The sequence below is a fragment of the Hemitrygon akajei genome, chromosome 13 (assembly GCF_048418815.1).
Source record: "Hemitrygon akajei chromosome 13, sHemAka1.3, whole genome shotgun sequence".
NCBI classification, from domain to species: Eukaryota; Metazoa; Chordata; class Chondrichthyes; order Myliobatiformes; family Dasyatidae; genus Hemitrygon; species Hemitrygon akajei.
In genome coordinates this window covers 109,565,679-109,581,301 of record NC_133136.1, presented here as the reverse complement: position 1 = coordinate 109,581,301, position 15,623 = coordinate 109,565,679, and the positions used below count along the sequence as shown (strand labels likewise).

At 42.8% G+C, this 15,623-nt stretch overlaps 1 protein-coding gene across 1 annotated transcript in view; it reads left to right on the top strand.

Annotated features, from left to right (window-relative positions):
* The window catches only part of LOC140737557 (transmembrane protein 144-like), a 153,364-nt gene that overhangs the window by 95,740 nt on the left and 42,001 nt on the right, over nt 1-15,623 (top strand). Inside the window, exons 8-9 of the mRNA XM_073063999.1 lie at nt 2,124-2,242; nt 7,641-7,760. Of these exons, the coding sequence (XP_072920100.1) occupies nt 2,124-2,242; nt 7,641-7,760 (239 nt within the window). The remainder of the gene's footprint in view (nt 1-2,123; nt 2,243-7,640; nt 7,761-15,623) is intronic.

Sequence of the window (15,623 nt, the reverse complement as noted above, 5' to 3'; positions counted from 1 at the left end):
GTTTAGCTTTGCATACTCTGCCAATGTGGCCCAGTTTGCCACAGTTTCCACATTCTTTATCATTAAACCAACAACCATCAGGGTCATGTAACCTGTTCCCACAATGGTAACATTTCTTTCCAACATTTCTGCGCGGTGACATTTTATTCGTAGCATATTCCAGAGATTTTTGTTGTATCTCTGGAGCACCTCGTGTGGCTATTTCTAATGAGATTGAGGTGTTCAACGCCTTCTTGAATGTAAGGTCTTTTTCACACAGGAGCTCCTTCTGGGTGGTTTCACAGTACATGCCACACACTAACCTGTTCCTCAATGCATCTGATAGACCCGTTCCAAAATGATGATGTTCTGATAATATGCGCAATTCAGCCCAATATTCAGAAATGCTTTCGTTTTTGCTCTGACTCCGATTGTAAAATTTAAATCTTTCAGTAATGACCAGTAGTTTGGGGTTTAAATGCTGTTGGAGGGTGTCTACTATTTGCTTGAATGTTTTGTCAGCTGACTTTTCAGGGGTGAACAAGCTCCGTAGTAGGCTGTATGCTTTCGTGCCCATAACCCTGAGTAATAAGTGGGCTTTCTTTTCATCACTAATACCATTAGCATCATAATATAACTCCACCCTTTCAATGTAAGATGCCCAGTCTTCAATGCCTCTATCAAATGTAGCAATGGTTCCAATTAATGCCATCCTTGTTGTGTTGATTTATCCTTGTTATGTAAACTTAACCCCAGTCCCTTGTTTTCTTGACTCACGTGACCTTTTTTTGCGAGCGTTGCAAGTGTGCTCTGGCTAGATGTGTGTGTCACTCCTTTTCTTTAAATTTCCCTTCCGAGGCAGGCAACCCTGGGGTTCAGCCCCGACTGTGGTCTTGCCTGGACGTGCCACGGCTTCGACTGTGTCTTTCGGTCTCCCGATGTTCCAGACTCTGGCTGAATTCCCGCTTCCTTCCAATTGCCGTTATCAATTAAAACAGGGCGTTCTGATATGATGTAGGTTCATTAACCTCATCGCCAATTTTTTGTGTATGTGACCAGTTACACAACAAAACTATAAGTAAAAACACTAGAGGCTGGAGCTAAGTTAACAGGGGTTTTTACTTACGGAACCCAAACCGAACACATATATATACACAGATCAATACGCACCTAATAGCACATACTCAATAACATGTTACTACGACATAAAATAGTCCCATATTATACAGTAGGCTATATGGTACAGCTGGAATAATAGTTTACCCAGCCACCTTTTTTATGAAGTTTTCTTATCTTTTCAATTCCAGCTGCAAACTAATCTGCTCCTTATTTATATATAGTGTTGTGATGATGCTTGCCCAATACATGCTCACATCCTTTTCGTAACACCACAAGAGACACTACCATGCTGATATCTACTGCTCACCCTTAACATTTTCAGCACTGCATGCACAACACTGGGAACATTGAGGGCAAGGAACAAATTTGCTCGCTTGTTGGTTTTATACTGGATCTGTCTTAGTTTGAATCAGCGATATGATTCCCAACATGATCAACAACAACAAGCTGTATTTCACTAGTACCTTTAACTTTGCAAAAACGGCCAGCTGATTATCAAATTGAAACTGAACCAAGCCACACTTTGGAATTATCTGGACAGCTGACCTAAAGCTTGGCCGTAGGTATAGGGTGCAATGCATAGAGGAGGTTAGGGTTTCGGCAGGTAAAGGTATATTTATGAACAGATAAAATGAAGATGTACCAAAAGCCCGAGATGGAGGAGTGATCAAGTGTGTTGTGGGATATCTGTAAACGGCTGTGGAGGCTGGATTACTGATGCCTCCAAGACACAATTTTTAATGTGAAAATATCTAAGGTTATGGATCATATTGATTAAGAACAACAGTGAGATACAGATCAGGCAGCATGCAATTAAATGTCAGAATAGACTAGGGAAGGTGGGATATCCAATCTTGCTCCTACGCTGTTATTTACTCCTCTAGCTCTGTCTTTCTTATTGCAGCAGCTATTTTAAGTTACAATTAAACTAAAACTGTGACAATGTAAAGGTATATGATGCTTATGAAACATTTGGCTTGGCTTTCCGATTCATGCCTAATTTATTATTTTATAATATTCCACAGAGGCTGCAGTCTTGCAATGTGTGCAGGGTTGTTTTATGGTTCCAGCTTTGTACCAGTCCTCTACATTAAGAACCATGCTGAAAGAAATGAAACTGAATTTTTTGGAGCTAGTCAGTTTGGTAAGAAATTTAGCTTCTTCAAGCAGAACTTAAATTTACATCCCTTTCTACTGCAAGAATATTTACATCCCTTTCTACCGCTAAGTGTTTTTTGGCTTAATGCAAACCAGTCTTAGTTTATCAAACATCTGGGAATTTGAATTACTGTATGTGCTAATGCTAGCCTTGAAAGTCCTGTCAACAAAGGCATGTGATGACTAACTTGGTATTTATTGCAATATCAGTGTCGTTTATAAATTGTTTACTCTCTGAAAGTTTTCTACTAATGCTTTGACAAACTCATGTTACATCTTATTTGATTCCATTACAAATATGTTCTAAGCTCATAGATAAGTAAAACCAGAATGTAAAAGGAGGATTGTTTGGCGTACTGTGAGCAGTTTTCATCCCCATGTCTAAGGAAGAATGTGGTGGTGATGGAGAAGATCCAGAGGCCAAATAATTAATCTACGAGGAAATCTGAGTCAGGGAGTAATAATGTGGCTTTATCAAACTCTAGTTAAGTCAGGTCCGGTGTATTGTATTCATTTTAGTCACTCCATATAGAAAGCATGTGATGGCTTTGGAGAGGGTTACCAGGATTAGGCATGTCCTACAAGGAGAGGTTGTTTTCTCTGGTACAGTGGATGCTAAGGGGAGACCTGACAGAAATTTATACGAAAAGTATTGAGAACGTAAGTGTTATATAGAGTGGGCAGATGCTTGGAATGTCCTCCTGGGAGTGGTAGTGGCGGTAAATACGACAGGGGCTCTTAGGTAGGTACGTGAATGTGCAAAGAATGACAGAGGGATATGCATAGTTTGCAGGAGGGAATTAATTTGGTTAAGTATTTAATTGCTAGTTGAGTTGGTTCAGCACTACATTGTGGGCTGAAGGGCCTGTTCCTGTGCTGTACACACAAAGTACACTGCAGATGCTGTGGTCAAATCAACACGTACAAAAGCTGAATGAACTCAGCAGGTCGGGCAGCATCCGTTGAAAGGAGCAGTCAACGTTTCGGGCCGAGACCCTTCATCAGGACTGAAGAAGGAGGGGGCAGGGGCCCCATAAAGAAGGTGGGGGGGAAAGTGGAAAACCAATCAGAGGAAAGATCAAGGGCTGGGGGAAGGGAAGCAGGGAGGGGATAGGCAGGAAAGGTGAAGAAGGAATGTAAGGGGAAAGCTCTATGGGTAGTAGAAGAAGGTAGAATCAAGAGAGAGGTGATAGGCAGCTAGAAGACAAGGCAGAGTGAAAGTGGGATGGGGGAAGGGAGGGGAAGGGAATTACCGAAAGTTGGAGAATTCGATGTTCATGCCAAGGGGCTGGAGACTACCCAGACGGTATATGAGATGTTGCTCCTCCAACCTGAGTTTGGCCTCATCATGGCAGTAGAGGAGGCCATGTATGGGTATATCCAAATGGGAATGTGAAGCAGAGTTGAAGTGGGTGGCAACCGGGAGATCCTGTCTGTTGTGGCGGACGGAGTGGAAGTGCTCAACGAAGCCGTTTCCCAATCTGTGTCGGGTCACGAAAGAGAAGCTATTATACACTTCAATTCCCCATCATGAAGGCCTCAAAGCCCTCCGCTACTTTCCTGACAATAGACCTCACCAGTTCCCCAACACACCACACTCCTCCCGTTGGCAGAACTGGTACTCACACTTAATAACTTCTCTTTCGACTCTTCCCACTTTCTTCAGATCAAGGGTGTAGCTATGGGCACTCGCATGGGCCCCAGCTATGCCTGCGTCTTCGTGGGTTATGTGGAACAGTCTATGCTCCAGATCTATACTGGTACTGCTCCCCAACTTTTCCTTCGCTACATTGACGACTACATTGGTGCTGCTTCCTGCACCCATGCTGAGCTCGTCAGTTTCATTGACTTTCACCCAGCCCTCAAATTCACTTGGTCCATCTCGGACACTTCTCTCCCCTTTCTCAATCTCTCGGTCTCCATCTCTGGAGACAGACTGTCCACTGACATCTTCTATAAACCCACTGACTCCCATAACTACCTTGATTATACCTCTTCCCACCCTGCCAAATGCAAAAATGCTATTCCCTATTCCCAGTTCCTCTGTCTCCGCCGCATCTGTTCCCAGGATGAGGCTTTCCGTTCCAGGACATCCCAAATGTCCTCTTTCTTTAAGAATCGTGGTTTCCCTTCTGCCATCATCAACGATGCCCTCACCCGCATCTCCTCCATTTCCCGCACTTCGGCCCTCACCCCATCCTCCCATCACCACAACAGGAACCGTGTCCCCCTTGTCCTCACCTATCACCCCACCAGCCTCCAAATCCAGCATATGATCCTTCTGCAAATTCCGCCACCTTCAACAGGACCCCACCACTAAGGACATCTTTCCCTCTCTACCCCTCTCTGCTTTCCGCAGGGATCGTTCCCTCCGCGACTGCCTGGTCCACATGTCCCTCCCCACAGATCTCCCACCTGGTACTTATCCCTGCAAGCACAGGTGCTACACCTGTCCCTACACCTCCTCTCTTACCACCATTCAGGGCCCTAAACAGTCCTTCCAGGTGAGGCAACACTTCACTTGTGAGTCTGTTGGGGTCATCTATTGCATCCGGTGCTCCCAATGCAGCTTCCTCTACATCGGCGAGACCTGACGCAGATTGGGGGACCGCTTCGTCGAGCACCTACGCTCCGTCCGCCACAACAGACAGGATCTCCTGGTTGCCACCCACTTCAACTCTGCTTCACATTCCCATTCGGATATGTCCATACATGGCCTCCTCTACTGCCATGATGAGGCCAAACTCAGGGTGGAGGAGCAACACCTCATATACCGTCTGAGTAGTCTCCAGCCCCTTGGGACAAACATCGAATTCTCCAACTTCCGGTAATTCCCTCCCTCTCCCTTCCCCATCCCAGCTTCACTCTGTCTCCTCTTCTAGCTGCCTATCACCTCTCATGACTCTTCCTTCTTCTACTACCCATAGAGCTTTCCCCTTACATTCCTTCTTCACCTTTCCTGCCTATCCCCTCCCTGCTTCCCCTCCCCCACCCCTTGATCTTTCCTCTGATTGGTTTTCCACTTTCCCCCCACCTTCTTTATGGGGCCCCTGCCCCCTCCTTCTTCAGTCCTGATGAAGAGTCTCGGCCCGAAACATTGACTGCTTCTTTCAACGGATGCTGCCCGACCTGCTGAGTTCATCCAGCTTGTTTGTCCTGTGCTGTACGGTTTTCTGTTCTATGTTCACTCTCTGCTTTATCATACACACACAACACATATTCAGGAGGTCTGTCAATACCACTGAAAACTAAAACATAATTCAAATGATGAGACATATCAGATCACATTAAAATGTGGACTGTATCTTTCCCTGTGCCTCAGATATTATTTCAACCTCTTCAATGTCACAAAAACAAAGAAACTGGTTGTGGATTACAGGAGGAATGGAGATGGGCTAATCAATGGATCTGGGGTTGAGAGGGTGATCAGCTTTAAGTTCCTCGGCATCCACATCACCGAGGATCTCATGTGGTCTGTACACACCAGCTGTGTGGTGAAAAAGGCACAACAATGCCTCTTTCACCTCAGACAGTTGAAGAAGTTTGGTATGGACACTCCAAATTAAATGAGCTTTCTATAGGGGTACGATTGAGCTCATCCTGATTGGCTGCACCACTGCCTGGTATGGGAACTGTATGTCCCTCAATCGCAGGACTCTGCAGAGAGAGGTGTGGACAGCCCAGCGCATCTGTAAATGTGAACTTCCCACTATTCAGGACATTTACAAAGACAGGTGTACAAAGAGAGATCATTGGGGACCCGAATCACCCCAACCACAAACTGTTCCAGCTGCTACCATCTGGGAAATGGTAATGCAGCATAAAAGCCAGGACCAACAGGCTCCAGGACAGCTTCTTCCACCAGGCCATCAGACTGATTAATTCATGCTGATACAATTGTATTTCTATGTTATATTGACTGTCCTGTTTTACATGCTATTTATTATAAATTACTATAAATTGCACTTTGCACATTTAGACAGAGATGTAACGTAAACATTTTTACTCCGCATGTATATGAAGGATGTAAAAAAAATGACACTTACTGTATTTTGCAGATGTTACAAACACCCTGGACTCTGCTAATGTGGGAACATCCTGGAATAAGAATGAAGTAGAGAGCCTTATGTTGTGAAGTATCAAAAGTGTGTGAACAGTTAGATTCAGGGTAGAGAACACCAGGGATCAGGAATGTGGGAAGTTTTTGGCTGGAGTCAGGCTGAAACAAAGAAGGTAATGAAGGACAGTTTGAGAACCATATGGTTTGAGTAGAAAGTGGGAATAAAAGAACAGAGTGCAAAAGGAAGGTAGAGAGAGATACAGTATTTGCTTTAAAACTCAAATTTGTTGGCATTTTCACAAGGGATTAGTTAAGGCAGTGAACATAGATCAGGTAGATGTCCACATGCATAAGTTTCATTCACTTATGAGGCCATTTCCTAGAAAATTATTCTTCCACTATACAATTAAACATACATGCCAATGAAGATTTTTGTTTTAAACACAATCCTTAGGTAAGCTTTTCTGTGGCTAAGATGCTGTCTCAGAATTACCATCTCAGGTTTCTATAGTTAAACAAACTCTGGGGACCCTATGTTCATGCATTTATCATTGCTGTCCAATACTGGGTTATGTAATAGATTAAATAGCACTGGCAGCAAAGCACTTGGTATTGTGAATCACATAACTGTAGTTAGTTGTATGTTCCCTCAGAGATTTCTCAAAAGCAGATCAAAGAAATATATTGAAATATAAATGCATCCCTATTGCTTCTTTAGAATTTCAAACACAAAGACAAATTAAACAAATTAAGCCCCTTATAAGGCTCTGCTTATCTTCAGTAAATGGGAATAGTGACACTTTGTAAGATTTGCAAGGGGAGATTTACTCAAACCCCCCCCCCCCCCCCAACTGATGCTTCTTTCTGCAGCTGGACAGGAAACCTAAAGATTGTCCAATGAATCGTTCCTGGCTCTGAGTTTTCTCAACTGAGGAACCATTCAACCTGGCTGCTGCTTTGCTAGATATGGACATCCATGGATACTACACCCCGGCTAGTCTAGTTGCAAGGATTTCCAAACATTATACCCAGTTTCCTCCAATGAGCAAATCTCCTAGCTTGTCGCCATTCATAAATCATTATCTTGGATATTAGAAAGTGCTGTCTTTGATATTAATTCAAAGAATGTCAATTGTTTAATTGTTTAAAATTTCCACGTGCCTAATTGTGAGAGGTCACAAAACAAGATGGTGTGGAATGATCTACAGTGGGTTGATTGAACTATAGACTAGGTTACAAAGCATTGCATATTTTACCAGCTTGACAATGTAATTGCGTGCCATTTTCTAGATAAACTCCTAATTGTCTTTCTTTTCTATTTTAGACATGGATTATGTTTTTGCATACTGCAGCGGGATTATTCTAACCAGTACCATTTATTTTCTCATCTACTGTGGTGTGAAGAAAAATAAACCATCTGTTTATTCAACAGCAATATTACCCGGTAAGGTGAAGTGACTCATAGTCGCAATGCACAAGATACCCTTATCCAACATAAGCAGGCAATTTGGAAACATGTTATCATAGACTAATCCTGTGGGGATTTTCCATATTCATCTAAAAGGAGATTATTTTGCTGCTGGAGAATAATCTGTTATCTTAAGTTACTAACTGATTGATTGTGAAATAAGTCATAGTGCTACTCTTCCCAAGAGCAGAATGAGTAATAAGTTTGTCATTGCATCAATGCTCTTGACCTCAGCTCAGCCAACATTAACGTTCAACTGGCTTTTATAAACAGAGCTGCCAAACTAATGTTTTCAATCTTCTGTTGATTTAGGAAGTTGAAGGGATAGATAATTTAATAAACAAGATGCCTGTAAGGTACATGTCTTCAATGAGATAGGCACGTAAGGGGGCAAAAAGAAAATAAGGAAAGGAAACTTTTCACAGAGAAATATAAGAATATTAAATTTGGTAGGAAGAACCAAAATCAGAACATCATTTAATTGGTTGAAATGACCAAATTTTGGCACTGAGAGGAATCAGAGCATTCCCCTAATGAATCGTGGAAAATCTGCATAGAGATGTCCCAGGTACTTAGGACGATTTTTGACCATTATTGCAGAGGTGACGGCGTGTCAGGGTGTTCAGTCTGCTACTGTACAGGTCACTGGAGGGAATGCACTTGTGCCTACAGCACAGGTCTTAAATGAGAATAAATTGACAGATACGGTCAGAGGCCATAGCTGCAGAATCATTGACCCTACTGCAGGCTGAAACAGATAGTTTTTGTACCAGAGGATTCAAAATATAAGAGGCCATAAAGAAGATCAAAGTATTGGGCAGGTAAATGAGATTTTATTCATTTATGTGATGTGGGTATTAATTTTGTTGGCGAATTGTAGTAAAAGAATAGATAAACCATAATCTTTCTGAGTAGCAGAGAATGCTTGCTACCAGTATGCCTGTTTCAAACACAGTTTCATTTGAGTCATGTTTTCTTGGTGTCAATTAAATAATGGCTTGCAATCATAGGCAAAAGCCTAAATCCACTTTCCATTGGACGAGTGCAAGGTCAGCTACATGTACGTAATGCTTTTGGATTTCTTTACACAATATCCATTTTTTACACAAAGCTTTTTGATACTTAATGCAGGAAACTTGCTTAGTTTTAGAATGTCAGGGTGCAAGTCTTGACAAGGTGCAAGTCTGTTAAAGCCAGGTCCGTCCTTCTGTGGATATTTGCAGCTCACATCCAACTTCAAACTTGTCCATAGAAGAGTTATGTTCTTATCACAGGTTATTCCTGCCTGGATTTTCCATGTTCCAAAAAAAAAGATTTTTTATTAAATCTAGGCTGCAGAAGTAAGGGAGAATTACTAGTTTAGATTTTAGTCACTTGTCTACTAATTGATTGCAAAGAGAGTCAGCAGAGAGAAAACAAAGGATCAGTTAAACACAATTACTAATGAATAGTGAAAAGCAGTTCAGATCTGCAGGGAATGCCCAACAAAGAGAGAAAAACCGAGCTAATGTTACAGATAGATAAGCTTTAATATCAATGGAGAGAGTCAATTGCCTAAAATTGTTGAATCCTAAACATAAATGAAAGCACAACCCAGAAAAATGTAGAAATTATGACTTTTGAAGAAAAAGTCAACTAATTGAAGAGCATGATTCTCAAAGGAAAACACCTCCACAATCTGAACAGATAGATGTCGACAAAGAAGTATTGAACACCTGGCTCAGAGTTGGAGATCTCTTCCCAGAAACAGACACTTCTTGTGGCAATATGGGACCAGGGCTTTCACAGAAAAATGATCAAAAATACAGAATAAAAGACCAATAAATTCAAGATGATAAATGCAGAAAAAACAAACAAAAAAAACCCCAGAGACAATCCAACACATTACAAGAATCTGCAGTAGTTTAACTCAATCTTATTACTTACACAGGCTCAATCAAGTTATTCACCAAAATCTTGCTTCAAAATACAAATTCATAAAAAGACACCATACCTTCTATAAACACACGCCTGATCCAATTTTAGAGTCAGAATCCTACAAATTCATCATTGACAGATCCATCCATCATTGCAGATAGGACAATCCACAATAACCAGCCAAATATAATATTACAGGATAAACAAGCAAGGAAAATTTACTTAATAAATATACACATTCCATACACACAAAACACGCAGAAATCCATAACACCAAAAATATGCAGAATTAAAAGAGGAAATTGAAAGACTATGGAGCATGACCAGGTTGTTCATGTCTCAATAGTAATATCTACAACTGGTAGCCCAAAATTAGTATTAAACAATTAAAAAAGTATTAAACAATTAGACAATAGACAATAGGTGCAGAAGTAGATCATTCGGCCCTTCGAGCCTGCACCGTCATTCTGAGATCATGGCTGATCAACTACTATCAATACCCGGTTCCTGCCTTGTCCCCATATCCCTTGATTCCTCTATCCATAAGATACCTATCTAGCTCCTTCTTGAAAGCTTCCAGAGAATTGGCCTCCACTACCTTCCGAGGCAGTGCATTCCAGACCCCCACAACTCTCTGGGAGAAGAAGTTTTTCCTTAACTTTGTCCTAAATGACCTACCCCTTATTCTCAAACCATGCCCTCTGGTACTGGACTCTCCCAGCATCTGGAACATATTTCCTGCCTCTATCTTGTCCAATCCCTTAATAATCTTATAAGTTGCAATCAATTAGGTCCACACAGCAGCAATGTTTATGTAAATCTCCAGAAAGCCACAATAGTAAACACCACTGGAATAGCAATTGAGAAATGAGTGTTCTTGTTAAAAGTGAAAGTCTATCCTGAGCCTTAAGGGCTCATCAGGCAGGTGCTTATGAAACGGCTGAGAGTACGAGACTCCGCCCCCCCCCCCACCCCGGATAGGACGCCAGTCTATCGCCAGGTTAACCCCCAGCATTTTGCCGGTACCCATTTTCAGCTGGGTGGATTGGAGCAATGTGTGATTAAGTGCCTTGCTCAAGGACACAACATGCTGCCTTGGCTGGGGCTCAAACTCACGACCTTCAGATTGCTAGCCTTAACCACTTGGCCACATGCCACACATTCCATGGCCAAAACTCAGAAAAAAACCCCAAAAGTAATCATTTATTTATACAGCACTTTTCGTACTTCCGGTTTAAGATGGTGCTACCAAAGATGTGCGATGGCTTACTTGTGGCTCGAAAGTAAAGGAATTCAATTAAAAATATTACTAATAACACTTTATTTTGAAGTAAATTGTGGTAAACTATCACCGCACACAATGAAGAGACGAGTGATGGCAAATTGAACTGGAGAGACGTACCCTGCTGGTGTGCTGCAAAATCAACACACTTGGAGTTGGATCCGTGCTGGTTAGAGTGACCGATTCAGAGAGGAGAAGTCGGGACAGAGGAGTTTCAATGCCCGTCCAACCAGTTTGGGGGCAAGAGTGGATCGCTCTAAGAGCCTAGCTGATGTGGTGAGGTCGAAAATGGCTTCTTTGGCAGCAAAATCCAGGTCTGAAGTGAATCACTGGGCAGTGCATTCTAGACCCAGAGCAATTCGCTGCAACGAGGCCCAAGTCCTAATGCGAGGTACAATAAGCAGTTTGGACAATCTAAACGCCAGCCCAGGTAGACTGGAAAGGCAGGGTGTTGAGAGTCGGGCGAGTTAGACTGCTCAAGGCTCTGAGTTGATTTGGAGAGGTTGAGAACGGCTTCTTTGGCAGCAAAATCTAGGCCCGGAGCGATTTGCCTCAGTGAGGCCAGGTTCCTAGTGTGAGGATCTGACTATTTAAATACCAGCCCAGATAGTCTGGGGGCTCCTCTCTCTGCACTGCTAAGGCTGTGAGACTGCCCCAGCTGCTATGCTTCCTCTCTGTGAACTTTGTGGCGATTTGCCCTGCTAATACAATGAACTGAACACCAAGGCTTTGGGATGCTCTGAGGATTTGGATCTGGGAACTCAATTTGGTTTGGAATGCTGTTGTTGTTGTTGCTTGCTTCTATTGTTTGCATGACTTGTTTTCTCTTTCTCTCTCTCTCTCTCTCTCTCTCTCTCTCTGTGCATTGGAGGTTCGTCTTATTCTTTTTAATTGGGTTCTTTCGGATTCCTTGCTTTGCGACTGCCTGCAAGCAAACAAATGTCAAGGTTGTATGATTTACACATTTGTTGACAATAAATGCACTTTGATTCTTTGAATCATACAAACAATGTAGTTGAATGTGGAATAAAATGCAAACATGAAAACAAAAGACAAAAAGGTGTTAGTTACAAGGAAGATTAATAAATAGTGTTTGGGCTGGTGTTTAAAAGTGTCAGCTGAGTCTGCATCCCTTATCGTTTTATGTACTGAGTTCTGCAGTTTAGGGGCATAGTTTAAAAAGCTGACCTGCCTGCCAATTATCTTTTGAGGGAGACTGTCTAAATTTAAGAGACTGGCAGAAGAAGGTCAAACAGGATTATAGAAGGAAAATGATTCTGTGACGTACTTCTTCCCAGATCTTTGAGATTACAGATGGTGACAAGGAGCCGAACAGGAGTGAGACAGATCAGCTGGCTGAGTGGTGTCACAGCAACTTCACACTCAGTAATAGCAGTGGGAAAGCACATTGCCAGTCCTCACTGAGGGGTCAACAGTAGAAAGGATGAACATCTTGATCTATCCTGGACCCAACAAATTGATGTAATCGTGAAGAAGGAACACCTTTGGCTTTACTTCACTAGGGGTTTGAAGAGATTTGGTATGTGAAGCCTCTTTTTGCCAGACGTCTCTAGAGATGCGGCTTGCTCACCTCTGGCTAATGGCCACCAGACTCAGTGGTGAGAAAACCACCTTTCCCAGACTCTGTAAGTCTAGGGTTGGTATAATTTGGGTCCTACCAAAACTGGGAAGTTGGGATGCCTTGCCCTCCCGAACTCTGATCTGTGTGAATACTGTCTAACTACTGCCCCCATGCAATTTGCCATCGGCAAGAAATAACAGATCGTACACTGCATACAATTGTAAAGAAAGTATATTTATTTAACCAAACCATTATTAAAGAAGAAAGCAGGAAAAAAAAAAGAAAAATAGAAGGGCCCATTATAATTAAAACAGTCAAATGTGCAGAAGGTCAAATGTGCTCACGGTCCTATTCACTGATCACCCCTCTTGAACCCAATTGACTCACACATTCCCTATGGCTGGTTCTCTCAAGATTCTTCTCTCTCCATCTCCCACCAAAAAAGACCTCGACCCACCCCAGTGTCCATAACAAAAACCTCTCCAGCCAGCGTTCTCTAGAATCTTCTCCCAATTCTCCCATCCTGTCTGGATGACATGAACATCACACCCCCTTATCCTTAACAGTAACCCAAACACTACTAGTAGAACACATTGCTAATGTTGTAGGGTGTTTCATTTTGCTTAATTGAAATATCCTACAACATTAGTAGTAAAATCTTAACTAGGATGTTACATTCTCCTCCACCAACATGTCCTCATGACTTTTAAATTTGTCAACCCATCATCAATAACAAAGTTTTCAAAGGAATTTTGTGATGCCATGACTTCTAATCCATTTGTAAATAGTGGTGACACATCTCACTAAGGGGATAGACACCACATTCTGGTCTCCCCATAGGTCAGCCTATCTGGGGGTTTCCTGACTTTTTGAGACCTCTTTATCCCATCTTCTACTTCTTCAGCCTCAAGCATTCCTTGGGATCTTTCCTGTCTACTTGAGAATGCCTCACCCTGTCCATTACTCGTGCCCTCTGGCAACACAAGTCACCCTGCCACTCGACTAAACTCAGCTTCATCCCAATTACTTTGGGATCTTTCCTGTCATTCTCCAGCTGCAAGACTGCCTGTCCTGACCACCGCCCCACTACATCTGAGTCAGCGTGGGGAGGTTTGGGAATCTTTTCATCAATTATTGGGGAGTTTGCATGAGGTAACATATACCATGCGTATAAGACGTAGTCCTTGACTTCTCAACTCCAAGCATGATCAGTAACTCATGTATGAGCCAACTCTCAAAATCCCTTCCCTGATCGCTGTGTATCCATCTTGGAAGGCCATCATGAATGAAATACTTTTCCCATAACACTTCGACCTCAGTGGACACCCTCTGATCTTCTGGAAGGAAGGCTTGAGCATATCTGGTGTAGTGATCAGTAATAACCAAGACATTCACAGTGTTGCTGGAATCAGGCCTCTATGGATAGGAAATCATACATACTAAATCAAGTGGCCCTGCACTCTGTAAATGGCATAAGGGAGTGACCCTTGTAGGCAGCATCTGAATACATCAAATGCATGACTTGCAGTACTCTTCGACCTCTGGTTCCATTCGGGGCCAGTAGAACCAATCTCAGACGAATCCATAGCTCTTGTCAAACCCCAAATGACTTGAATGATCATGAAGTGACTTCAACACAATCCTTCGATACTTCTCCTGAAAACTGACTACAGGGAGTTAGGAAGGAAGTTGAGAAGCAGGACCTCAAAGGTAGTAATCTCAGGATTACTGCCTGTGCCACATGACACTGAGTATAGGAACAGAGTGAGGTAGAGGATAAATGCGTGGCTGAGGGATTGGAGCAGGAGGCAGGGATTCAGATTTCTGGATCATTGGGACTTCTTTTGGGGCAGGCGTGACCTGTACAAAAAGGATGGGTCGCACTTGAATCCAAGGGGGACCAATATCCTGGCAGGGAGGTTTGCTAAGGCTATTGGGGAGAGTTTAAACTAGAATTGCTGGGGGGTGGGAACCGAACTGAAGAGACAGAGGAAGGGACAGTTGGCTCACAAATAGAGAAAGCTTGTAGACAGTGCAAGAGGGAGGATAGGCAGGTGATAGGGAAGGGACGGGCTCAGACCGATGGTTTGAGAAGTGTCTATTTTTTTTCCATTTATTTTTATTGAAGGAATGACACAATATAGAATACATAATGCATTACATTTTCCTCCAGTTTGCTTTTATACCTTACCCCTAAACAAAACTCCCCTCACCCACCCTCCCCAAACATACCATGGCAGCTAATGTATTTACAATACAACACTTCACAGATACAAGTACGGACATTTCACAGCCACAGTCCTTCAAGACGAAGGCCCACACACATCCACAACATGTCAGACGATCCAGAATACACTCACATTGCAATTCATCAGCCACCCTGAGAGATAAACCAGATGCGTGTTAAAAGGGGCCAAATCCCCAAGTACAATTAAATGCCCTTAACTAGTAGGTAATTCTAAGACTCCCAAAATATGATGAGAAAGGTCCCCATTTCGAATAGAACTTTTTCACAGACCCACTCGGCGTGAATTTAATCTTTTCTAATTTCAGAAAAAACATTATGTCCTCTAACCAAGCAGCATCAGATGGGGGAGTGGCAGATTTCCAGACCAGCAAGATTCTCCTACAGGCCAAAAGCGATGTAAATGCAACGATATCCGACTGGCTTGCATTTAAACCCAAAGCATCATCTGCCACACCAAATACAGCTATAAGCGGGCAAGGTCTCAGTGTCACCCCAAAACCTCACTGATAATTTTAAAAACCAGTGCCCAGTAGCCATCAAGCCGAGGGCAAGACCAAAATGCATGCACTAAACCAGCCGGAGAGAAGGAACACCTGTCACAGCCAGCGTCTGTCCCGGGATATATGTCAGCAAGCCTGGCTTTACTTAAATGTACCCTGTGTAAAACTTTAAATTGTATGAGCCCCAGTCGAGCACATGATGACGAGGAATGAACCCTATTCAATGCTTTTGCCCAATATTCCTCAGCCAGATCCATACCAAGGTCATCCTCCCACCGAGTCTTAGTTTTGTTTAGGTCTTGAACTCCCA